The sequence below is a fragment of the Chiloscyllium plagiosum genome, chromosome 34 (assembly GCF_004010195.1).
Source record: "Chiloscyllium plagiosum isolate BGI_BamShark_2017 chromosome 34, ASM401019v2, whole genome shotgun sequence".
NCBI lineage: Eukaryota > Metazoa > Chordata > Chondrichthyes > Orectolobiformes > Hemiscylliidae > Chiloscyllium > Chiloscyllium plagiosum.
The window spans coordinates 40,626,366-40,654,064 of NC_057743.1; the positions used below are offsets into that span (position 1 = coordinate 40,626,366).

General features: G+C 40.4%; 1 protein-coding gene across 2 annotated transcripts in view; it reads right to left on the reverse strand.

The window, feature by feature from the left end:
- Positions 1 to 27,699, reverse strand: part of cfap74 (cilia and flagella associated protein 74) — a 220,211-nt gene that overhangs the window by 96,728 nt on the left and 95,784 nt on the right. For both annotated transcript variants that reach the window (XM_043676312.1, XM_043676311.1), the window contains exons 14-19: positions 24,344 to 24,462; positions 19,579 to 19,645; positions 16,836 to 16,925; positions 15,258 to 15,404; positions 14,276 to 14,306; positions 12,051 to 12,100 (exon numbers count right to left, since the gene is read on the reverse strand). In XM_043676312.1, the coding sequence (XP_043532247.1) occupies positions 12,051 to 12,100; positions 14,276 to 14,306; positions 15,258 to 15,404; positions 16,836 to 16,925; positions 19,579 to 19,645; positions 24,344 to 24,462 (504 nt within the window). The remainder of the gene's footprint in view (positions 1 to 12,050; positions 12,101 to 14,275; positions 14,307 to 15,257; positions 15,405 to 16,835; positions 16,926 to 19,578; positions 19,646 to 24,343; positions 24,463 to 27,699) is intronic.

Below are 27,699 nucleotides of genomic sequence, written 5' to 3' on the forward strand. Positions count from 1 at the left end.
GCCGCATCTGGAGTATTGTGTGCATTTTTGGTCGCCATATTATAGGAAGGATGTGGAGGCACTGGAATGGGTGCAGAGGAGGTTTACCAGGATGTTGCCTGGTATGGTAGAAAGATCGTATTAGGAAAGGCTGAGGCACTTGGGGTTGTTTTCATTGGAGAAAAGAAGGTTTAGGGGTGACTTGATCGAGGTGTACAAGATGATTAGGGGTTTAGATAGGGTCGACAGTGAGAATCTTTTTCCAGGTATGGAGTCAGCTATTACAAGGGGGCATAGCTTTAAATTAAGGGGTGGTAGGTTTAGGACAGATGTTAGGGGTAGGTTCTTTACTCAGCGAGTCGTGAGTTCATGGAATGCCCTGCCAGTAGCAGTGGTGGACTCTCCCTCATTATGGGCATTTAAGCGGGCATTGGATAGGCATATGGAGGATAGTGGGCTAGTGTAGGTTAGGTGGGCTTGGATCGGCACAACATCGAGGGCCGAAGGGCCTGTACTGCGCTGTATTCTTCTATGTTCTATGTTCTACTCAAAGAATTCTAACAGACTTATCAGGCATGACTTCCCATTGACGAATCATGCTGACTCCACCACTGTTTTATCATGCACTTCCAAATACTTCACAATCTCACCCTTAATAATGGACTCTAAAATCTTTACCAACGACTGGGGTCAGGCTAACTGGCCTATTGTTTCCTGTTTTCTGCCTCACTCCATTCTTAAACAGGGGTGTTACATCAGTCATTGTCCTGTCCTCTGGCACCCTGCCTAGCTCTCGTGATCTCTGAAAGGTCACCTCTGCTGTCTCTACAATCTCCTCAGCTATTTCCTTTAGAACTCTGGGGAGCAGTCCATCTAATCCGAGGTGATTTGTCCACCTGTCAGCTTTAGCAGCACCTTAGCGATAGCGACTACACTCACCTCTACCCCCTGACTCTCTTGGAATTCTGGTATGTGGCTGGTGCCTTCCACTGTGAAAACTGATGCAAAGTATCAACCTAATGCCACCACCATTTCTTTGTTCCCCACTAGTACTTCTCCAACCTCATTTTTCAGTTGGTCAATATCCACTCTGGCCAGCCTCTTACCTTTTAGATATTTAAAACACTCTTGAAATCTTCTTTTACAATACTTGCGAGCTACTCTCATGTTTCATCTTCTCCCACCATCCCCATTGCTTTTTTAGTTATCCTCTGCTGGTTTTTAAAGGCTTCCCAATCCTCTGGCTTTCCACTACATTGTGTATTTTTTCTTGTCGCTTAATGCTGACCCTGACTTCCCTTGTCAGCCATGGTTGCCTTGTCCTCCCCTGAGTATGTTTCTTCCTCCTTGGGATGAAATTCTGTTGTACTTCTCCAATTACCCCCAGAAACCCCTGCCCTTGCTGCTTCACCATCTTCGCTGCTAGGCCGCCCTTCCAATCAACTCAGGCCAGCTCCTCCTCATGTTTTGTAGTTGTCTTTACTCAGTTGTAATACTGTCACATCTGATTTCAGTTCCTCCTTCTCAAACCGCTGGGTGAATTCTAACATGCTATAGATACTGCTACCTACAGGGTCCTTCATCTTAAGCTCCCTAATCAAGTCTGCCTCATTACACATCATGAAATTTAGAATTGCCTATTCCCTAGTTGGTTCTGCCACAATCTGGTCCTCTATGCTATTACTTGTTTTGGTGAGATGAGATGATTGAAGTAGAGCTGCTGTGGTAGCTGGCAAATTTAAACTGCTGAGAATATCAGAAATAGAGCTAAAACAGAGGGTGGAAATTAATTAAACATCACTTAAGGAAAGAGAATTTTAGGTGGCTTATAATGTATGTCAGAAGAATACAGGAATGAATGAAATTGATCTCAAATGTGTTTGCAACATGAAGAACTAGTATGGATAGCTATAGCCGAGTGAAAAAATGTGCTGCAGATCATCAGTTAAACAGAAAGAGGGAGTTCTGCTTGAAGTTTTAAGCAATTTTGCCAGGAGCAGCAGCAGTGGGAGGAGCTACAGTGAGGACCGGGGCCTGCCAGAAAGGTAAATTTAAAATTATATAAACTTACCTAGTGAATAGGCAGAGTGCACACTGAGAAGGAGCAAACACGGGGCTGCTAAGCAAGTAATATATTTGGGTGGTTGCGTTATCCGAAACATTACTTAAGTAGTGTTGCCCACCCATCCTCCTCCGCTAACCAAAACAACAGGTTCTGTGTGCTGGATTGGTAAGGTAACTAGTTTTTAAAAATTCTTTATTTTTCTACAGTCTCTTTGGGAACTTAGAACAGTGGGGATGGCAGTTACGGCAGTTGAATGTTCTTCCTGCAGAATTGAGGAGGTAAGGGTCACTACTAGTATCCTTGCCAACTTCATCTGTTGGAACTGTACCCAACTCCAGCTCCTCGAAAACCACATTAGGGAGCTGGAGCTGGATGAACTTCGGATTATTCAGGAGGTGGAGGGGGTTATTGAGAGGAGTTACAAGGAGGTAGTCACACCTCAGGTACAAGAAAAAGGCAGATGGGTTACACTCCGGGGACGGAAAGGGAACCCCTGGGACCATTCCCCTCAACAAATAAACCAATTTGAATACTGTTACGGGGGACAACTTATCAGGGGTAAGCCATAGGGTACAAGTCGCTGGCACAGAGTCTGTCACTGTTGTTCAGAAAGGAAGGGGAGAGGAGCACAGCATTAGACATTGAGGACTCCATAGAGATCGTGATGTCTCTGATCATGTTTTGGGAATCCATGAAGGGGAGGGGGAGGAGCCCCAAGCTGTGGTCCACATAGATACCATCGACATCGGTAGGAAAAGGGATGGGGATTTAAGGCAGAAATTCAGGGAGCTAGGATGGAAGCTTAATGCTGGAACAAACAAAGTTGGTATCTCTGGTTTATTGCCTGTGTCATGTGCTAGCAAGGCAAAGAATGGGGACAGCGAGGTGTTGAACATGTAGCTACAGGGATGGTGCAGGAGGGAGGGTTTCGGAAACCTGGATAATTGGGGCTCATTCTGGGGTAGGTGGGACCTCGAAAAACAGGATAGTCTACACCTGAACCAGAGGGGTACCAATATCTTAGGAATGAAATTTACGAATGCTATTCAGGAGGGTTTAAACTAATTCAGCAAGGGGATGGGAACCTAAATTGTAGCTCCAGTGTCAGGAGGTTGAGAGTAGTGAGGTCAGAAATATGGTTTCAAGATCACAAGAGTTCACCGGCAAGCAGGAAGGTGGTTTGAAGTGTGTATAGTTCAATGCCAGGAGCATCCAAAATAAGGTGGGTGAACTTGCAGCATGGGTTGGTATCTGGGACTTCAAGGTTGTGGCCATTTCGGAGACATGGATAGAACAGGGTCAGGGATGGTTGCTGCAGGTTCCTGCATTGAGATGTTTAAGTAAGAACAGAGAAGATGGTAAAAGGTGGGGGGAGGGTTTGCATTGTTGGAGAAGGCCAGTATTATGGGAGCAGAAAGGATATTTGAGGACTTGTCGATTGAGGTAATATGGGCTGAGGTTAGAAACAGGAAAGAAGAGGTCACCCTGTTGGGAGTTTTCTATAGGCCTCCGAATAATTACAAAGGTGTAGAGGAAAGGAGAGCAAAGATAATTCTGGATAGGAGTAAGAGTAACAGGGTAGTTGTTATGGGGGACTTCAACTTTCCAAATATTGACTGGAAATACCATAGTTTGAGTACTTTAGATAGGTCAGTTTTTGTCCAGTATGTGCAGAATGGTTTCCTGACACAGTGTGTAGACAAGCCAACAAGGGGCGAGGCCACATTGCATTTGGTACTGGGTAATGAACCTGACCAGGTGTTAGATTTGGAGGTAGGTGAACACTTTGATGATAGTAACCACAATTTGGTAGAATTATTTCAGAGATGGAAAGGGATAAGTATATAATGCAGGGCAAGCGTTATTGCTGAGGAAAGGCGATTATGATGCAGTTAGGCAAGATTTAGGATACATAGGATGGGTTAGGAAACTGCAGGGGATGGGCACAATTGAAATGTGGAGCTTATTCAAGGTACAGCTACTGCGTGTCTTTGATAAGTATGTCCCTGTCAGGCAGGGAGGACGTTGTTGAGCATGGAAGCCATGGTTTACTAAGGAAGTTGAATCTCTTGTCAAGAGGAAGAAGAAGGCGTATGTTAAGATGAGACGTGAAGGCTCAGTTAGGGCTCTTGAGAATTACAAGTTAGCCAGGAAAGACCTAAAGAAAGAGCTAAGAAGAGCCAGGAGGGGACATGAGAAGTTGTTGGCAGATAGGATCAAGGTAAACCCTAAAGCTTTCTATAGGTGTATCAGGAATAAAAGAATGACTAGAGTAAGATTAGGGCCAAGTAATTATAGACCAGTGAGCCTTACTTTGGTTGTGGGTAAAGTGTTGGAAAAGGTTATAAGAGATAGGATTTATAATCATCTAGAGAGGAATAAATTGAGTAGGGATAGGCAACATGATTTTGAGAAGGGTAAGTCGTGCCTCACAGGATACCAAACAAGTGGATGAGGGTAAAGCAATTGATGTGGTGTATATGGATTTCAGTCAGGCGTTTGATAAGGTTCCCCACGGTAGGCTACTGCACAAAATGAGGCATGGGATTGAGGGTGATTTAGCAGTTTGGATCAGAAATTGGCTATCTGAAAAAAGATAGAGTGTGATGGTTGATGGGAAATGTTCATCCTGGAGTTCAATACTAGTGGCGTACCGCAAGGATCTGTTTTGGGACCACTACTGTTTGTCATTTTTATGAATGAGCTGGATGAGGGTGTAAAAGGATGGGTTAGTAAATTTGCAGATGACACTAAGATCGGTGGAGTTGTGGATTGTGCTGAAAGATGTTGTAGTTACAGAGGGAAATAGATAAGCAGCAGAACTGGGCTGAGAGGTTACAAATGGAGTTTAATGCAGAAAAGTGTGAGGTGATTCACTTTGGAAGGAGCAACAGGAATAAAGAGTTCTGGGCTAATGGTAAGATTCTTGGGAGTGTAGATGAGCAGAGAGATCTTGGTGTCCATGTACATAGATCCCTGAAAATTGCCACCCAGGTTGATACGGTTGTTAAGAAGACATACAGTGTGTTAGCTTTTATCGGCAGAGGAATTGAGCTTCGGAGCCACGAGGTCCTACTGCAGCTGTACAAAACTCCGGTGTGGCTGCACTTGGAGTATTGCATGCAGTTCTAGTCCCCACATTATAGGAAGGATGTGGAAGCTTTGGAAAGGGTTCAGAGGAGATTTAGTAGAATGTTGCCTTGTGTGGAGGGAAGGTCTTAGGAGGAAAGGCTGGGAGATTTGAGGCTGTTTTTGTAAGAGAGAAGAAGGTTGAGAGGTGACTTATTTGAGACATACAAGATAATCAGAGGGTTAGATAGGGTGGACAGTGAGAACCTTTTTCCTTGAATGGTGATGGCTAGCACGAGGGGACATAGCTTTAAATTGAGCGGTGATAGATATTAGACAGATGCCAGAGGTAGTTTCTTTACTCAGAGAGTAAATGGAGTGTGAAATGTCTTGCCTGCAACAGTAGTAGACTCAACAACTTTAAGGGCATTTAAATGATCATTGGATAAAGATACAGATGAAAATGGAATAGTGTAGGATAGATAGGTTTCCGATTGGTTCCACAGATTGGCGTAACATTGAGGTCTGAAGGTCCTGTAGTGCGCTGTAATGTTTGATATTCTAAAGGTATGTGAGAATACGAATATTTTATGGAGGATGATTTTAATCAGCCTGATCTAAATTGGTCTAGATCCAGAATTGGAAAGTGTGCTATATGGTTTTATCATGACTCAGTGAACAAGGGACACAATGCTCATCTAGATCTCACAAATGAAGCACACAAAAAAAACAAAGTGCTGAAGAAATTCTGCAGAGAGAAAAAGACAATCTAGCCAGTATGGATATCAGATCATACAAAAATATATTAAATAGATGATCAAAAAGAAAAAAATATTCAAATAAACACGGCAGCAGGGGCAAAACATATAATTTTTAAAAATCTTTCAAGAGTAGCCCACTGCCTGGGAGAGATGAGAAACAGATTATGAATGGAGGCCAATTCAGGGTAAAATCACCTGGGAAATTTCTCTCTGATTCCTTTAGGAGATCAGTGGTAGTCCAGGAATTTACACTGGCTCTGATAATTCTCCCTCTCTCTTTTAGGCAGTCTGTCAGGATTGAGGATAAGAGTTTCTGCTCTAGTCCCAAGATGACTAAATAGTGTTCATGAAGGTAATGTTGTTCCAATTCCCAAACTTCATTTTGAGTGGGTGGAAGTTAACTGAATTCTGTACAATACCCTCAACTCTATGAGGCAGCCTTCATCACTGCCAGGAATAGGTCTGGTTCTTGCTGAAGGGATAATACACCTCCACTTCTTACAGTGCAATCTGGCACATGCTGATGTGAACTAGAGAAGAGCTGCCATCTACAAAGGTTTCATGCCAATGGAGTTGGACACCATGGACATTGTGGACAGAAACAGATGGTAAGGCCAGAGGATATGCCACACAGAATATTTGGCCATTTCGCCCCCAACTTTTTCTTGGCACTGAACTCTCTTCCTCACACACTCTGCATGACAACCTGATATTACTTAGAGCTGCCAGTCATCTGCTACTGTTTTCTCTTGCCATTAATTGCTAGTGTTCTTTCTCTCCGCACATTTCAAAACTATTGAAGCAATGCAGTCAACCATACAGCATGTGTTCAACTGTAGGTGCACTGCATGGGGTGCTGAATAGTGTTCCATGACAATATAAATGGCTGGCAAAAGCACAGCCCATGATGGGTTGTTTAGAATATAATGAGAGAGACACGGTGTATACATGCAGTGCAGCTCAAAGTATTATCCGATATAATTAGGAATATGTGGAGATTGAGATAAAACAGAATATAGAAAGCTAGTTTAATTTGTGACCAACTGCTTAATTCGAACTAATGTGTATGTGTTCTAAACAAGGCCAGAATGAATGCTGCGTTATAATTCCAGCTAATGGTTATTACTGGACAAGTCAGATCGCAGACTGAAACCTGGCTTGATGGATCATTTTATATATTATTATAGTTGTAACTAGATGGTCTTCCACTAAAATATGAACATGAATATTGTAGATTTGGTTTTAGCAATAAAAGTTGATTGTGCAAAAGAAATGATAAAATAGTATAAACCATACCATTTACATACAACATAAATTAAATATTTAAAAACATCTAGTAAATTAAAACTCCATTAATCCCAAAAATAATCCTTACAGTTCTCACACCAGACAGAATTATTTTCTCTTTTATATCTATATGGCTTAATTTACCTGTAGTTTAAATTCACATTTTAAGAATGAGGCAGCCTCTTTCCACAGTCATACAGCTGTGGCACGGTGGTTCAGTAGTTAGCACTGCTGCCTCACAGCGCCAGGGACCGGGTTCGATTCCATCCTCTGGCAACTGTCTGTGTACAGTTGTGTGTCTGTGTCTGCATGGGTTTCCTCCCACAATCCAAAGATGTGCAGGTTAGGGTGGATTAATAGGCTAAATTGTCCCATAGTGTCCAAGGATGTGTAGGCGAGGTGCATTAGTCAGGGGTAAACGTAGAGTAGGGGGATGGGTCTGGGTGAGTTACTCTTCAGAGGGTTGGTGTGGACTTGTTGGGCCAAATGGCCTGTTTCCATACTGTAAGGATTCTATGAAACGGAGTTTAGACTATCTCAGATTAAAATAACCAGAATTTTAACCAAACACGCCTTGACAGGAACGTTTAAGCTAAACTCCTTACATTGAGGTAGCCTATTTCTTAACAGTCTTAAACTAACACCTTTTCTCAGGAGCAACTGTTTTACACATTTAGCTTCAGCCACGGTTTCGACAAACTCGTAAACTAAAACTAAAGTACACTTTTTTTCCTAAGCTGTGGGTGCTTCCTCAAGCCCAAAATAATTCCTAAATCTGAAAACGTAAGGCACTATACTGCTTACTTTGCGCACTGTAAACTCCCAATGCTAACAAATTCCCTTTAACCTTCGTAAGCTATCTGTTTCAGACTGTTTTTTGAAATAATTCACATGGCTTCAGAACCACTTTGAAGTTAATCATTAAACCCCCTTCAGACACATAAACTGTACCCATATGCCTCTAGGTCAAATCCAAACTTTAAAAAAAATCATAGAATCCCTACAGTGTGGAAACAGGCCATTTGACCCAACAAGTCCACACAGACCCTCCGAAGAGTAATCTACCCAGAATCATTCCCCTATCCTATTACACTACATTTACTCCTGGTGAATGCACCTAACCTAGACATCCCTGAACACTATGGGCAATTTAGCATGACCAATTTACCTAAACCGCACATCTTGGACTGTGGGTGGAAACTGGAGCAACTGGAGGAAACCTATGCTGACATGAGGAGAATGTGCAAACTCCACACAGACAGTTTCCCAAGGCTGGAATCGAACCCGGGTCCCTGGCACTGAGAGGCAGCAGTGCTAACCACTGAGCCATTGTGCTGCCCATTATATTAAAATTATATTATAATGACATTAAAATGTACACAAATTACCTTACTTCACATTTAGATAATGGCACAATCATCATAAAATCAGAAAATTATAAAAACACAGAGGAGCCCTTTTGACCCATGTGTCTGTGCTTGCCCCCGAAGAAACACATCACTTGGTGCCACTCCATCATCAATTCCTCACAAACCTGCAATTTCTTTCCTTTTCAGGTAAAGACCCAATGTCTTTCTTGCTAATATTACAATTTGTTCTGGAATAGGACAACTTTTGTACCCTTTCTACAACTTGCAATAAGTTTGCAAACTCTAATTTGGCCTCACAATTTAAACTTTATAAAACATTGCTAGGTAAATATAATCATCTTTCAACAGATAGATCTCATAAAATAGGGTTTTTTAAAATCCATAATACATGGTTTCATAACATGAGACTTTATGAACTAACTATTATTGTTTGCACTGAAAACCATTTCCTTGACGTCAGTGATTTATTACCTTTGGGTAAATGCTAATTTATAGTATTGTATGCAGGTAGCTGGTGAGAGAATGATGAGAACGTGAAATTTGCTACCACAGAAAGTCATTGAAACAAATGGATTTAAGGAGAAGCAGGTTAAGCATGTGACAGTGAAGGGAATAGAGGATTATAATGATAGGTTTAGGTTAGGAAAGTTGGGAGGGGTCTCAAGTGGAACATAAATGCAGTATAGATTGAACCAAATAGTCTGTTTCTGTCTGTTCTGAAGAAGAGTTATACTGGACTCAAAATATTAACTCTGTTTCTCTCTCCACAAAAGCTGCCAGATCTGCTGAATTTCTTCTACGTTTCCAGCTTATAAATTGCCTGCTTTTGTGCTGCATTGCCCATGTAAATCATCCTAGTCAAATGTGGTCACATTTTTTTTTAACATTCTTCTTTCCTTTGTTTTCTATTGGTGTTTAAATGCATCCAGTCAGCCAGATCCAGTTATTTCCATCCAATGATGTTTGGGATAACTGCACTACACTTCCATTACTAACTTTGATTCTATACCTAAAGCAGAATTGTTAAACCATCCAAACAATATCTAAACATGGGCCAGCACTATATATTAGAAACAAAATTGCTGGGAGAACACAGCAGGTTTGGCAGCACCTGTGAAGTGGAAACAGAGTTGCCAGCAACTTTCAGGTTCAGTGACCTTGCAGCAAGAAAAAAGTTGGTATATATGCTGAAGATGGGGGAGGGGAGGAGGGGGTGAACAATAGGTTGAGATGAAGCCCAGAGAGAGAGAGAACAACAGTTGGACCAACACAGGAATTGGTAAAGGTTAGCCTAGGGAATCAATAGCTACTGACAAAGGGATGGTTGTGATAGCAGCCCATGTGATGACAAGGCCTGCTGTGTGGGGGTTGGGGTAAAGGTAGGGAAGAAGGTGTCTCAAACCTGAAAATTATTGAACTCAATATTGAGTCCTGAAGGCTGCTGGGTCCCCAAGTGGAAAATGAGATGCTGTGCTTCCAGCATGAGCTGAGCTTTGTTGGAGCACTACAGCAAGCCTGAGACAGAGATGTTGGCCAGAGAACACTGGTGTGGTGAAGCAGCAGACAACAGGAAGCTCAAGGTCATTTTTATGAACAGAACAAAGAGGTTCCACAAAGTAGTTGTCCAGTTTGTGTTTTGTCTCCCCAGTCTAGAGGAGACCACATTGTGAGAAGTGAATACAGGTACACTAGACTAGATTGAGTTAAGTGCAGGTAATTCGCTGCTTCATCTGGAAGGTGTCTGTGACCTTGGATAGTGAGGAGGGAAGAAGTAAACAGGCAGCACTGGATATTGTCAGCTGCCATAGTAATTCCAGTTAGTAGTGTATTAGCTCTGCCACTATAATCCTAAATTGTTGTTTCTGCCAATCTTGACAGAAACTTTCACAGCATGAATCAATTTGCAGGCTTTAAGGAATTCTTGGCTTATCAAATAGCATTCTTTCCTCTGACACTGAAAGACTTAAATAAATGGTGAGACATTAGCAAACAATTATGTAAAACACATTGAATTGTCATCTTGTTTGTCAGTTTGTGAATATGAATTAATTCTTCAAGAGAAATTAAATAATGTATTTAAAGAAATTTTAAGAAAATTTCAATTTTCCAATTGGGATGGGCAGGGAATCCCATTGTCTATGGAGATATTCATTGATCCTGGTTACACTTCCAACTCCACAGGCACCAGCATACTGGAAAATCTAACTGGAAAATAAAGACATACAATAATAAAGCGATGGAATGCCCTGATCTCTGTCCTGTTGTCGAATGGTTGTAACTATAAAGAAGTTACTTTAAAGAGAAAACATCAAGGCAACAGATATAAAGCAACAGGTAGGATAAGCAGTGTAACTACATAACTTCAGCAATATAGGCAATATAAGGAGGGAGAAATTAAAAATAATTTGTCAGGGAACAAGGAAACAGAGAAATAATAAAATAATATGTGGCATAGGTTGGTCAGCAAGTATGTATCTGGGAAGAACTGACATTTTCAGGAAGCCACCTAAATGACAATCAGCTGAAAATATAATTTATAATTGTCTACTCTAAGGATTCCTGAAGAAGGGCTAATGCCCGAAACGTCGATTCTCCTGTTCCCTGGATGCTGCCTGACCTGCTGCGCTTTTCCAGCAACACATTTTCAGCTCTGATCTCCAGCATCTGCAGACCTCACTTTCTACTCTAAGGTTATAACAGTTTGCCTTTACAAAATAAATTGCAACTAGTAGCTGTGTTCATAGTTTTCATGTAAAGCATTTGAGGTTTTGATGGCAATTACCGGGAATTCTGGTTTTATAATTTCTGCCTTGACTGGAATGGCCCAGTTTGGGCATAATGGCCTACCTTACATATGACCCTGCCCCCACCACCCCCTTTATCTGCAGCTTCCCCTACAGCCACCCCAAAAATAAATTGCAACTAGTAGCTGTGTTCATAATTTTCATGTAAAGCACTTGAGGTTTTGATGGCAATTACCGGGAATTCTGGTTTTATAATTTCTGCCCTGACTGGAATGGCCCAGTTTGGGCATAATGGCCTACCTTACATATGACCCTGCCCCCACCACCCCTTTTATCTGCAGCTTCCCCTACAGCCACCCCAAGTCCTGAAGAAGGGTTACACCCAAAATGTCGACTTCTCCACCTCCTGATGTTGCCTGGCTTGCTGTGTTCTTCCAGCCTCCTGCCAGGTTATTTTGGATTTCAGCATCTGCAGTTTTTTTAGTCTCTCTCTTACATATAAGGCTCCCTACTAAGACGTAGGATGGCAGGGGAGGGGGAGAGAGTGGCAAGAGGTTAGAGGGAGATGTGGCATTGTTAATCATGGAGAATACTCCTATCTAGATCAACTAACACACCAGTGACAAAGGAATTGGAAAACAGAGCCTAAGATGTTTTCATTGATTGCCATTTTCTGATCTGTTACAACATTGGAAATCAAGATTACATTGGTGTACACAAATATTGAAAAAAAATGGCTCTTCTTAATCTTTAGACCATTTCTCATTATTCTTACCTTTCCAACTTTGATCTCATGATGAAGCTGTTGGTCAAGATCAAATAAATCTGGAAGTTCAAATAAATACAAAGACATAAACCAATTGATGAGTAATTGGCAAATGGAATTCAATTTATGTATATGTGAGGTGCTGCATTTTGATAAGAAAACCACTTAATGCTTTTTAAAAAAAAAAATTCATATAATGGGAGGTCGGGGGTAATGTTGTCATTGGCTAGGCCACCATCTTCTCCAAGGCATTCTTCTTATCCTGGAGAAGATGGCAACAAGCTGTCTTCTTGAACCACTGCAGTCCAATGGGTGTAAGTAAAGGAAGAATTTCCAGGATTTTGACCCAGTGATAGTGAAGGAATGGCAATATATTTCTGAGTCAGGATGGCTTGGAGGGGAATTTGTAAGTGGTGGTGGTCTAAGGTACCTGCTGTCCTTGTTTATCGAGGTGGTAAAAACCCTGGGCTTGGAGTCTTCGTGATTTTTTGTAGTGCATTTTTTATATGGTATACACTGCTGCCACTGCATTGGTAGTGGATGAAATGAACACTGAAAGTGTTAGATGAGTGCTTGAATAGTGAGACTGAAATGGGACAGAAGAGTGAAGGAATTTGGGAGTTGAAATATGCAAATTAGTGTGCTTGAAAAGACTGTAGCTGTTCCATATTTCTACCAAAATAAAAATAAAACGTGTTATGATTTTGGATATATTTGCTAATCGCTACATTATACTATATTGCCTCTTGTTTCCTGTTCCTTTAGTGACTTTTTTTCTGGCTGATGATCTGTGCTTGTATTATTGTGATTGAGGCAAGGCTGGGCAGACAGGTAGTAAGCATGGCACTGATTAAATTTTAAGTGAACCCTCCCATCTTCAAAGACCTGCTAGTTCAGCCACATGTGTCATTGTGTTTCACTGAAGTGTAGGAGATTGAGAGGTTTATAAAATAATGAGGGTACAGATAGGGTTAATGGTAATTGTCTTTTCCCTAGGATGGGGGATTTCAAGACTAGGGGGCATATTTTTAATGGCAGAAAAGAGAGATTTAAAATAGACATGAGGGATAAATGTTTTACACAGAGGGTGGTTTGCGTGTGGAATGAGCTTCCTGAGGAAATGGTGGATGTGGGTACGATTACAACATTTGAAAGACATATGGAGAAGTACACAAATAGGAAAGGTTGAGAGGGATATGGGCCAGGAGCAGGCAGGTGGGACGAGTTTAGTTTGGGATTGTGTTTGGCATGGATTCGTTGGACTGAAGGGTTTGTTTCTGTGCTGTACGACTCTAACTATGTTCTGTGAAAATACTGTGCATTCTGCCTATCCAGTCACTTGAGCAGAAGTATAATTTCTTGAATTTAATATGATAAAGTTGGAAACATGTTGCTGTTCAAGAATTCATGAAGGATCCAATCAGAACAGCTAGCATTTATATGGTAACATTTAACTTGATAAAACCTCTCAAGGCACTTCATAGAAGCATTCTAAATCAAAATATCACCGAGCCAAACAGGGAGAACTTCCATCAGTTGACCAAATACTTACTTAAAGTCTTAAGAATGTTATAATTGAGGAAAATGAGGGAGTAAAGTGGAGAGATGTAGGGGGAATTTCTGAGTTCAGGGTCTAGAGAGCTGAAGATGTGGCCAGCAATGTTGGTGCACTTAAACCTAGTGATAGTCAGTGGCTAGAATTAGGAGAATATGCTCAGGTGGGAGGAGTGAAGTCATGGAGAACTTTGAACACAAAAATTAGGTTTTCAAATTCAAGCTCCGCCTAATTGTGATCTCGTGTGGGTCAGTAAGTGCAGGAGTGAGGGTGAATGGGATTTAGCGCAAGTTAAAATGCTGTCAGCGGAGTTTTGGATGGCTTCAAATTTATGAAGGGTAGAATGTGGAAGTCCAATCAGGAATGCATTGGAATAGTCAAATCTACAGGGACAAAAATACTCAGCAGGGGCTTAAGCGGCTAATGTTACAAAGGTAGAAATAGGCAGTCCTAGTGATGACACTGTTTTGTGGCTGAAGGTTCATATATATATGTCACTGAGCATGTGCATAACAAAGTTCAGCTTCAGACAATTGCCAGGGAGAGGATTAAATCTGTGGCTTATGTGTAAAGCTTGTGGCCAAAGATAGTATGTCTCTTCTTCCTGATATTTAATTGGAGGACAGTTTCAATAATTTTTGCTGGTGTTTAAATTCAATTTCTGAACTTAGCATGTTACCTTGTGAAGTTGGAACATTCAATTCAGTCATCTGGAAAAATAATAAAGTAAAATGAAATGACATGCTCTATAATGACAGCTAGCCTAAATATTCATTTATGTCTGCTCTGGCCAAAGACAGGTCCTTGCTCATGGTCTGCTGATACTCATCCTCAGCAGTTTTGACTGTGGCGGTATGCCATTGTCTTCCACCTGTCAGAGGCTGGCTTCAAATCTGCTTCAGCTGAATAGGAATCAAACCTGCACTATTGACACTATTTTGAAATACACATTAGTCATATTGCCACAGAGCTAATCGGACCAGCCTAAATATAAACAATTCCAATTCATGAGCTCTGACTGTAACTCATGGCAGGATTCATACAAATTAAGGAAGATGTGAATGTCAAATTTCCCCAGATAGCGCCTGTTTACAATAAGCAATTCTAATGCCAGGGCATTTAACAAAATAGTTTTATGGGCTGACCACTCAATTACATTAGGATTGCACAATTTATGGGTAGCCTCCCAGTTAAGGTGGGAATAGCTGTTTAAATAGACTGCATCTGGTACTGTGCACTTTTGCACTTCACTGTTACACAGCTGCACACCACAATGAGAAGAGCTAGGAATTCAAAGTTTGTTTGTGGTCTGCAGTACTTCATTCAGGTAGAGTGTGTTCGCACATCTTGTCCCATCCAATATAAATCAAATTTGGGCACTATTCAATTCAATCCTTTGTCTCTCTCAAGAATAACAGCAACATTCCTTTTAAGGTCCAGCTTCTGTCATCGCACAAAAATTTCCTCCCTCCATTGTATCCTTCAATCTGCATAATTTCTGTACAATTAAAAGATCAATACTGATTTGGAACAACAATTTTCTATTTAAATATGTTCATAAACAGTATGAGCAAATGAATTAAAATAATCCCCACCATGACTTTGGAATTTTGTACACTTTAATATCATGATGGTTTACTTAAAAGAAATTTGATAATTACCTCTCCAGTTAGCAATCGTTTCGGAGCAGATTTCAAAAACTGGTAATATGTGTTCAGTGCTCCACGATTTGTCAGAGTGATGGTCCGAGTAATTGTTTCACCAATAGTATGGCATCCAAAATCTATAACTTGCTTATCTACAATGAGCTGTAGGAACAAATATAAAGTTGTAACACAGAGCAGATTGATGTATATATTTGAACAAAACTTTCTACAGAATATGTAAGTTTGATCTTTCTAGTTAACTATAGATTTTGGATTCAATTGTAAACACTCAGCCTATGCAGAAAGTTTAAAGCAATTTGAAAAGCCAACACAGATACAATGTCACATTTTCTCCTTGGCCTTTTTCCTTTTCATTCTGAAGACCTGACCTCTCCTGTGATATTAATCTGGAAATATTGGTTGGTGACAGTGATGTATGTATGAGTACTTGACACATTTATATGAAATAGATTTCATTTTACTTTAGCAGCAAAATAACTTGATTTTAGATAGATATATGGTGCCTGTTAAAAAGCACACCTATATATGAAAACAATAACTACTTGATTAGTAATAGTGCAGATAATAAATCTGAGCAATGTTCTACTGGTCCTAGCAGATATTTATTCTTGTGAATACTGGTAGGCCATTTCCATTGCCCTCATCAGTATGCCAAAGGCCAAAGCCAACATCCACAACAAATAATGGTCAGGACGTGATCTTGCCTATCCTTAGTCTCCGCACATTGTAAGCTATTTCAGTTGTCTTGCTGCCTGGAGAAGCTGAAAAGAAGGAACTCAACATGGGAATCAATCCCTGGATTTAACTTGGAGTACTTCTAATCTACATAATTTAAAAATATAAGAATATCTTTTACCCATCCAAATATAAAAAAATTAGCACCTTTGAAATAAAGTAAATTTGGAACAAAGGATTCCTTCAAATTGATTGGAACATTGTTTTGAATTTTATCCCTACAAGTGACTGAGGTGCTGCGAGACAGCAGTACTAAGCACTGAGCCATCGTGCTGCCCCTCTTTTCTCCATTGAATTTGAGCTCAAGATCAGTTCATTAAGTTGGAACTAAATTACTGTCATAAGGAAAAAATCTTTTGCTTTCTACTTTCCCTTTCTCTTAGATTACAATTGGGAAGAACAAGATAAGTAATATGCCTCTGAAGATGTTGAACTCTTGTTATGACTCTGTGTTCTACTCTTCTACTGTTAGCTGTCAAGAAATGGACATAACATAACTTGTTGAGGTTTCAGTAGTTAAATAACTGAGAATAACAATACCACAGTTTGCTTTTTCACTTTTAAAGTCATCAAATCAACAAGACACAGTGGATGTTCCTGACAGCATCACTGAGGCAGACATCTACAACTCTGCCTTGCAGTCTTGGAGCCTTTGTCTTTGGCCTTGTTTATGAAGTATCTCAGAGTTTCCGTGGATAGAATTTGGTAGGAGTATTTATTATAATAGCCCAGGTATCGTAATGGAATTAGGGAGAAGTTAGTTTGTCTTTGTACATTTCATTTCAAATAATAAATATAACAATGACAAAGGTGCACATGCATTGTGTCAAGACTTACATCACATTTTTTAGTTGTACAATAAAGTGGAACAGCAAAGGAACCAATATGAGTCCGAAACATTATTTCTCCTTCAAAATCTTTATTAACCTGAATACAAACATAAAAATAATCTTCATGGATTTATGCACGAAATATCAAACTTTTTTCTTCAACAATGGCTACTCAAAAAAGGATAATCCTACATTCTTCTTATAAATTTATTTGAATGTTTTTCTGTAAAGGTTTTGTAAAACGTACAGTTTTCTTTGCATCATCTGACCTATTTCTGTAAATAATCAGCTGTATATTTCTCCTAATTGGTCAGTGTTAATCTCTGTCTTCTCAATTTAGCCCTTAAACATTTTGCTAAGTATCTTTCATAATTTGCATCACCTTCTACTGCATGTTTCCCCTATGCTTTCTTTCCCTATCTTACTGCCAATTTTCACTGGCAAAATATCACATACATGTGTCTTGCATAAATAGTGTCCCGGAATATTCTGCCTGATCCCTCACAGATTTCAGCTCCTTGCATTAGGACATCATGATGAAGAAAATTATATTTCAAAACTCACTTGGAAGGGTTCAGACAGGAAGGCAAGGTAAACGTATGAAAATTAAGCTAATTTTTAAAATATATTTTTCTATGTTTCAAATGGGCCTGGGCTCACACTGACCCTTTATTCATGATTTTTCCCTGAACACCAGATTTCCAGAGACAGAAGCAAGTGAGTCCCCATGATTTCTGTGTCTTAATGAGGGAGTGCTGCAACGTAAGATATACTGTTACATTGAAACACCCTTAATTGAAATTTCATTAATTGCTTAACCAGGAAGAGTTGAAAAATTCCCTAACACTACTTAAGGATGACCATGGAAATCTTCTGGTGTGATGGTCAATAATAATCTCTCAACCAGTAAAAAACAAAACATTAGTGACTGAGTTGTCCTATTCACTATTTGTGTGACATTATTGCATACAAATTCACTCCAACCTTCACTATGTATCAAAGCCATAAATAATCTGTTACTGTGAGGAATGTTTGAATATTTTGAGGGTAAACAAGACGGAATAACAAGAATAACAAAAAGATGGGGTACTGGGCTAATGGTCGGATACTTGGTAGTGTGGATGAGCAGAGGGATCTTGGTGTCCATGTACACAGACCCCTGAAAGTTGCCACCCAGGTAAATAGTGCGGTAATGTATACTGTTACATTGAAACACCCTTAATTGAAATTTCATTAATTGCTTAACCAGGAAGAGTTGAAAAATTCCCTAACACTACTTAAGGATGACCATGGAAATCTTCTGGTGTGATGGTCAATAATAATCTCTCAACCAGTAAAAAACAAAACATTAGCGACTGAGTTGTCCTATTCACTATTTGTGTGACATTATTGCATACAAATTCACTCCAACCTACACTATGTATCAAAGCCATAAATAATCTGTTACTGTGAGGAATGTTTAAATATTTTGAGGGTAAACAAGACGGAATATAAATGCAAGTTCTATTTTGCCAGTATTTATGTTTGGTTGCAAATTTTTCAGTTATACATGAAAACAAAAAGGGCCTGTACTGCGCTGTATTCTTCTATGTTCTATGTTCTATGGAATATAAATGCAAGTTCTATTTTGCCAGTATTTATGTTTGGTTGCAAATTTTTCAGTTATACATGAAAACAAAAATGGAGAAGTATGGAAATGATACTACTTGGAATTTTAGAAAAGCAATATAACGAAGAAAAAATTGTAATTTATATTCCATTAATTCAGGTGGAAGGAAAAATCAGGTGGTCTACTACCAGCCGAGAATCTTCCTGCCTGATTCTCACTCATCCAAGTGATACTTAACATAAGGCGGTAAGAACAAAAATCTACCCCAGCCTGGCTAGAAATATTTGTGGCTCAAGAAGAGAGAAATTGGATAGTTAATGTGGATTTAATCAACAATCACAATTCAATAGTATTTTAAAAGCATTATAAAAACTATTCAAAGTTCTCTTATAGCTCATTGTTACTGAAATACATTATAAAACAAAAACAGTTAGTGCAGGGGAAACACAGCATTTGTACAGAGTAAAATAAAATTAATGTTTTCAGTCCAGTGCCCCTCATCAAAACTTGCCCCTGAAGTTGAAATGTTAATTTTGTTTGTCTATCTATAGATATTATCAGATTTGCTGAGTTTCTCCTGCACTTTGTGTTTTTGGTTTTGATTTCCACCATCCTCAATTTTTTGATTTTATTCTACACCAGAGATGCATTCTTAACCTACATGGTTATTTTAAGGTCTTTCAGTACTTTTCACCAACTTGCTTTTTATGATTTTTGTGATATTCTAATGTATGTAGCTAAATGACTCTGTATTTTTCAATAGCAGATACATTTGAAGGTTTCCGAGGTCAATGCTTAGAATGGATGGTTGTCCAACGAGGGAACTAATTTATATACAGCTTTTATAACTGGACCTTTTGAAAGGAAAGAAGTTGAAATTCAGTTACAAGACTCACTTTTATACTCCACAACCACCTGATGAAGGAGCAGCGCTCCGAAAACTAGTGCTTCCAAATAAACCTGTTGGACTATAAACTGATGTTGTGTGATTTTTAACTTTGTACACCTTTATTTGCACAGTCTTAAGGCTTATAGAGTTATTAGTGAACCACTTGACTAAAAAAAACATTCCAGTGGCTATTTTTACTCCCAAAATACTTGTGGCACATATGTCTTTCATCATGCATATATTTCTTCTTACCAGAGGTTTGAAAGTCACTGCCATCTCACAAGACATACCAGCTGAAATCTGACCTGGAGGCTTGAAGCTAGGAATAAATAAATATAATAAAACACTAGGTAACAACAAACTTTATAAGACAGCAACTATATTCTAAATCTGCAACCGTCATCAAGAAACTAGAAGATGCTGCTTCAAGAAAGATAACTGTAGAATGGGATGGAATGTATGTTTGGGACAAATATAATCACAATCCCTTTAAAGCCAACGGTCATCTAGAATATTAGCTGATTGGTTTTCAGGACAAAATTTGACAGTTCTTCAAGTTTTCTTTTAGCTTCCAATCAAAACCTTTCTGAAATTTTGGCAAAAAAAAAACAAAGCAATTATATAACTGACATATTGATGTACAAAATTGGGTCGATAAACCATCCCAAACATAATAAACTCGACAATGGGTGGTAGCATGAATTGTGACACTTATTCTGGAACAACCACACATCCCAAAGACAACTGGAACAAACTCACTTACTGTCTTGCACAAGCTGGATATAACACAAAATGGAGTATGTTGAGTTTCCTATGATTTTGCTACTTTATAAAAAGCAACTGAATTTGCTTGAATAGGTTAAGTTGAGGTAGTCAGTCAGTCACTGTTACTGAGATGACTGAAATAATTGAATGCAATAAAACAGAAGAACAATCAGGCAACGGATCACATAGGCAAATAGGAATATCAACAGGATTTTTTTTACTTCAAATTTCATTCTGATTCCAATTCCTTTGTGCACTTAGAATCAGCAATAGTCCATAAGAGCAGATATAGAAGCAGAATTAGGCCATTTGGCCCATCGAGTCTGCTCTGCCATTTGATCATGGTTGATATGTTTCTCAATCTCATTCTCCTGCCTTATCCCCATAATCCATGATTCCCTTACTAATCAAGAACCCATCTATGACTGTCTCAAATACACTCAATGACTTGGCCTCCACAGTCTTCTGCAGCAATAAGTTCCACAGATTTACCATCCTCTGAAGAAATTCTTCCTCATCTCAGTTCTAAGGGATTATCCCTTAATTTGAGGCCGTGCCCTTGGGTCCGATTCAAGACTTGTTGTTATTCAATCTCTTTTATCTAGGTACTTCCCACTTCTTTGCAGGAGATACAAAGTGACCAGTTCACAAATTATAACATATGACATATAAGTTAAAAGCAACAGTTTACAGTAACTGATGGAAGAAGAGAACTGGCTTTCTTCATGTTTCAAATACTTTCTACTGTGAGAAACATACTACATTTGCTTCCAGAGGTCCAAAGGCTTCTGGCAATATCATTCCCATTTACAAGCTGTTCAACTATCCAGCAGCCAATCAATAGTTGCTGATGCTATGGATCAGACCAGCCCACCTAAAACTATATTAAGAAGGTAGCCTAGATTCTAAGTTTTTCTTATTTCACAGGTAAAGGTGCTGTGTTCCTGATGCAAATCAGTTGGTCAAACTGCTTGACATTAAGCAAAATACAATTTATTCAAAAACTATAGTTAAAATACAACAATAAAAAGAGGAATGTGGAATAATTTAACTCTATTGGTCAACCTAAAATAGACTATTTTACGACTAAATCATAACTGTTCCAATATAGCAACATGCCATAATATACCCGTGGCAAAAAGGCAAATTCAAAGAAATAGATTGTCTTATTTGCAATCCTTTCAGCTAGAAAGAGGTATATGCAGCAGCTAACCCTGCTGAGACCCCAGCAATAACTGGATCTGAGACAGCTTGATGACACCCACTCAGGCTGCTCTATTGTTTTGACCAAAAACTCATAGGTTGTTTATCTTCTCATAGATTGCTTGGTACCTGTCCCCCAATCCCTCTCTTTTAAAAGAAATCCGGACAAAATAACCTATTTAAGTCACAGCATCATCACACTAACAGGGTAATGATTTTTATCATCAACAACTTGGTCATCACGCCACAGTCCTACCGAACCATAGGGCTGCTGTCTCATTAGAAAGAGATGACTGGTGGTGTTTAACCTGAGTGTCACTACACCTCAGGTGGGGTGAGGTTGAGAAAGTGAGTGCTTCATGGCAGCCTCAGTCATCGTGGAATTAAACCCACAAAGCTAGTGTCACTCTGTGTTGCCAACTGATCTAACCATCCCCCCTAGTCAGCAATCCTCAGTCAAGGAGGCAGAAACCCTACTATATGGCACTGTACCACGTTAATCTCAAACCTGCACCACATGCCATCAGATTACACAGCAAATACATTGCATGTACAACAAGCAAGCAACCATGTCTCAAAGCCTTAGGGGAGTAGCCCTCACCGAAGTCCATGGAGGCATCCAACACAGACTTTCATGCTCATAATCCATCACAAACCTAATGCATTTACTCCCAGTGTGCTGTTCATCACCTTGCCCCAGATACTGATGACTACTTCACTTAAGGCAAATACTTTAAGGCCAGTGGCAGTGAAGCCCTTTAGTCCTGGATGACTCCAGGGGCATTTGTGCTCAGACCCGGAGTGAGGAAGACAAAGTGGAGATGGAGAGCCCAGCCACCTCTGGAGGGTCTTGAGAGGAGACTTCTGAGTGGCCTGTGTGTGGTTCCTCCTCTGACTGGGTGCCTCCTGGCATTGCCCTCGCTCCTTGTGATGAAGAGGCACCTGGAGTGCTCACCAGTTTCCCTGTCCCCATATCTTTGATCCTGAGGTGAATGGCTGGGGCAATGGAGTGCAGTTATGTGTACCTTCTCCAGCAGTTCCTGCTGGTGCTGGATCGTGCTCTCCATGGCACTGCCAACATATTTGAGGTAGCTGGGTCTCCATAGTGTAGTTATGAGGCTGATGAAGGCATTTCCGGCAACATCCTTGCCAGCTACTCCTGTGCTTGGTCGTGCATTCTGCCAAAGTCCCTGACTGCAAGCTCGACAGGGTTCTCTCCTGAGCTAAGCAGATGCCTGGTATCCAGAAGTCTTCTGAGTGCCTGCGGGTCTGGGTGTTACTTCCTTAGCAACTATAGAGTGATCACAGTGAAATGCTCACTAGACCATGTCTTAAACATAGTTCAACACCTGGTGTTGATACCGAGGTAACAGTATCTGAGTTGGTGGGGTGAAGGAGGCAGCTTTGCTGATGCTTCCGCAGAGGCATTGGAACTCTCTTGCTGGGAAGTTGAGGAGATCTTTTCTGGTGAATAAACCCATTTCTCTGCCAGGACCATCCTGCTGACAGCTACAGGATGTGACAGAGAAGGTGTCTTGATTGATGGTTAGAAGTTGTGTACAATGAATGACTCTGATCGTGGGATTAATGTCAGAGTTGCTGTGAGATAAAGAATAGTATTTACTTGGTTTGTGGGACATGGATATTTTGGCACCCCTGTTCTCCTGTGAGGAACAGAATTTTCTTTTTGGAGAGAATGAGGAGCCTGATGTTGGGCATCCACCTATCCTGGCTCTTTCTGCGTTGCTATGGATTGTTCTCTCCTATAAAGCTGTGAGGTCAAAATGGCTGACACAGTTGTTAGTGCTTGTGCAGGTGGATGAAAGATGGAGAGTTGTCATGGATGAGTGAGTAGACAATGCAGATGTAGCTTTAATGGTGTGAAGGGTTGGAGGGAAACAAAATAAACGATTGCAGATGTTGCATGCAATTGTGAGAGTTGCTAAGCATCAGCCTTGGTGGGAGGCGGGTGCAGGAACAGAGATAGAGTATAAGGTGGCAGAGAGATGAGTGTGGCACATATCTTGGCAGAATAAGTAAGTCAATGACATCCTTCAGGTACTGCTGTCCATTCCGCCAAGCTGTAGAAACAGCACCATGCTGAGTGGTGACACAGGACCATGGCCTCCTCTGCTAGATATCTGGGAAGAGAAGATCCTACTCTGGACCACCTTCTCTATCAGGATCTCCAGGTCCTGTTGGAGAACCACAGTGCCATTTACCCCTTCTCTGACATCATCAGAAGGACTGTCCATCACCAGTCAGGGCAGCTTAGAATGCCAGTGCTGTCTTGGTGTTTCGCAGCCTTTTACAAATGGCCTAGTCACCAGGGATACTTATTGCTCAGCAGATAAACCTGCCAGGAACTGCACGTGGTGGAATGGAGCCAGAATCAGGTAAGAGGAGTACCGTAGAAGTTTTGGGATTTACATATTAATGAATTGAAACCTGCAACCCATTCCAAAAGATGAAAGACTTAACAGCAATCCAGCTTTGTTCAATATATCATACCAATTACATGACAGAGTAGTCTTGTGCTATAAATTTTGTGTCTTATGGCCCTGTCCACTAGCTACTTCATGATGGAGCTGCACTCCGAAAGCTTGTACTTTCCAAATAAACCTGTTGGACTATAACCTGACGTTGTGTGATTTTTAACTTTGTCCACCCTGTCCAACACCGGCACCTCCAAATCATGAGTACTACAGAGGCAACGGAGGTAGTTCATGAGATGAGCTTGTCAGGTGAAGCAAGAAATTTGCGAGATTGCACGATAGAAACCCTCCATGGAACCTGACGAAGCTTAACCAAAAATTAAAGATTCAGCCCATGGTATTTAATGCTAACACGATGGATGCCATTTCAAATCTAAAACTATAGACCTAGATTTTTATATGTTTAGACAATGTCACATCATAGTGTGAAGGTTACATTGAAGAATTAAATTTTAATTACTTAACCACTGAACTGAAGTATATACAACTTAATTGTTTAATTGCAAATGCCTTTTTAATGGTAACACATTCATAGCTTTATATATAATACTCACTCAACCTCAATGAAGTCTTTTAAGCAATCAGTGATGGCAATCAGCCTGCAGAAAGTGATACCGTATGAAGCATTTATCAGTGTTGCCTTTTTCTTGTATGTTTGACCAATGTCAAAGTTCTAAAAATACAACGGTTGACAATATGACTATTATTTTACATCAATTTGTTTTGTATTGCAAGCTATGACAGACCAGAATAAGATGGTGACTTTCAAGATACAAAATAAAAATCAGGGAAATAATCAAAAATACTACAATTGCTGAATTCTGAAGGAAAACATAAGATGTTACAAATACAGCAGGTCAGTCTGCATCTGTAAAATAAGGAGATGTTTTCGCCTTCTGAATGCTAATATTTTATTAGAAATGGTAAAGGCATTGTTAGAATTGCTTAACAGCATTGAGTGAAACAGGAAACAGTAGAAAGAGAAACGGATCTAATTGTTTTATACAGGGTTATTCTGAGGCCAAATGGAAGTTCCTTAATGAGGCCAATTTATTAATTGTTTTTGATTAGAAAGTTTGGTCGATGAACAAATTTTTGTAAATTTTGTTGTGGAAAAAGCAGCATGAATGGTCTATCTATTTCAGACACAGTAGTGTGATATGTGTATGAAGTTTATGAACCCAGCTGAAGACTGAAAAAGGTAGACCCCAGAATGAAATCTGGCTTCACTCATCTCATTTTCTTTTGTTTAGGTAGGTAGTACTGAGCCTGCAGATTTTCTTTAACACGAGCACAGGCATTTGTTACAGAAAAGAACAAACTGTGCTGGCAAATTTAAAAGGCATAGAGAATGATCTTCAAATACACAACCTGTTTCCTGACACTATTTATTACAGAGATTATTGTGGTTCTGTTCGCCAAGCTGGGAATTTGTGTTGCAGACGTTTCGTCCCCTGTCTAGGTGACATCCTCAGTGCTTGGGAGCCTCCTGTGAAGCGTTTCTGTGATGTTTCCTCCGGTATTTATAATGGTTTGAATCTGCCGCTTCCGGTTGTCAGTTCCAGCTGTCCGCTGCAGTAGCCGGTATATTGGGTCCAGGTCGATGTGTATGTTGATAGAATCTGTGGATGAGTGCTATGCCTCTAGGAATTCCCTGGCTGTTCTCTGTTTGGCTTGTCCTATATGTCCTATATCACCTAGACAGGGGACGAAACGTCTGCAACACAAATTCCCAGCTCGGCAAACAGAACCATAACAACGAGCACCCAAGCTACAAATCTTCTCACAAACCTTTCCAGAGATTCAAATAATGAGAAAGTACGTCCCATATCATATCTTTAAGCTTCAGTTTAACTGACTTACAGTTTCTTTGCTGTTACTGTGGATACAAATCGATGATTCTTTTCCAACACTGCCATGAGGTGCTGAAAGACTGGAGGTTGGCTATTGTGGTGGCTCTGTTTAAGAAAGGTGGTAAGGACAAGCCAGAGAACGATAGACCAATGAGACTAACATCAGTGGTGGGCACGTTGGAGGGAATCCTGACAGACAGGATGTACATTTATTTGGAAAGGCAAGGACTAATTAAGGATAGTCAACATGGCTTTGTGTTACCTACCTAAACAAAAGAAATCATGTCTCACAAACTTGATTGAGTTTTTTTGAAGAAGTAACAAAGAGGATTGATGAAGGCAGAGCGGTGGATGTGATTTATATGGACTTCAGTAAGGCATTCGACAAGGTTCCCCTGGGAGACTGGTTAGCAAGGTTAGATCTCATGGAATACAGGGAAAACTCACCATTTGGATACAAAACTGGCTCAAAGGTAGAAGACAGAGGGTGGTGGTGGAGGGTTGTTTTTCAGACTGGAGGCCTGTGACCAGTGGAGTGCCACAAGGATCGGTGCTGGGTCCACTACTTTTCATCATTTATATAAATGATTTGGATGAGAGCAGAAGAAATATAGTTAGTAAGTTTGCAGATGACACCAAAATTGGAGGTGTATTGGACAGCGAAGAAGGTTACCACAGATTTCAACGGGATTTTGATCAGATGGACCAATGGGCTGAGAAGTGATAGATGGAGTTTAATTTAGATAAATGTGAGGTGCTGCATTTTGGGAAAGCAAATCTTAGCAGGAGTGATACACTTAATGGTAAGGTCCTTGGGAGTGCTGCTGAAGAAAGAGGCCTTAGATGTAGGTTCATAGCTCCTTGAAAGTAGAGTCACAGGTAGATAGGATAGTGAAGAAGGTGTTTGGTATGCTTTCCTTTATTGGTCAGAGTATTGAGTACAGGAGTTGGGAGGTCATGTTACAGCTGTACAGGGCATTGGTTAGGCCATTTTTGGAACTTTGCGTGCAATTCTGGTCTCCTTCCTATCGGAAAGATGTTGAGAAACTTGAAAAGGTTCAGAAAAGATTTACAAGGATGATTGCAGGGTTACAGGATTTGAGCTATAGGGAGAGGCTGAATAGGCTGGGGCTGTTTTCCCTCAAGCGTCAGAGGCTGAGGGGTGACCTTATAGAGGTTTACAAAATTATGAGGGGCATGGATAGAGTAAATAGACAAAGTCTTTTCCCTGGGGTCGGGGAGTCCAGAACTAGAGGGCATAGTTTTAGGGGGAGAGGGGAAAGATATAAAAGAGACCTAAGGGGCAACTTTTTCACGCAGAGGGTGGTACGTGTATGGAATAAGCTGCCAGAGGAAGTGGTGGAGGCTGGTATAATTGCAACATTTAAGAGGCATTTGGATGGGTATATGAATACGAAAGGTTTGGAGGGATATGGGCTGGGTGCTGGCAGGTGGGACTAGATTGGGTTGGGATATTTGGTCGGCATGGACCGAAGGGTCTGTTTACATGCTGTACATCTCTATGACTATGACTCTAAACCTTTCTGCTGAGATGACCGATTCCCTGAATTGCCTTCAACTCCTACAGGCCAGAAATTACATATGCTTTTGAGCTCAGTTCCGGTGTTTTCCAAACAGAATTTTTTTAAAAAACTTGCTCAATCCTAGATTCGTCCAAGCTGAAAACAAAGATAACTCTACCTGTCATAAACCCAACAGCACAAACATCTTTCTATTATCTTCCTCGGGGTCTGCAATCACCTAGTTTCTGACAAATTCTGGATTTAGTTCACTGTTCCAGAAGAACTTTCTGACCTTGTATTTTTTAAAATACAGCTGGTGTAGGAGGGAGGGCTTCAGCTATGTAGATAATTGGGATGCCTTCTGGGGAAGGTGGGACCTGTACAAGAAGGACGGGTTGCATCTGAACTGGAAGGGGACCAATGTCCTGGGTGGAAGGTTTGCTCGAGTAGTTCGAGAGGGTTTAAACTAGTATGGCAGGGGGGTGGGAACCTGAGCTGTATACCGGAGGTGAGAGTTGATGCAGATGAGGCAAT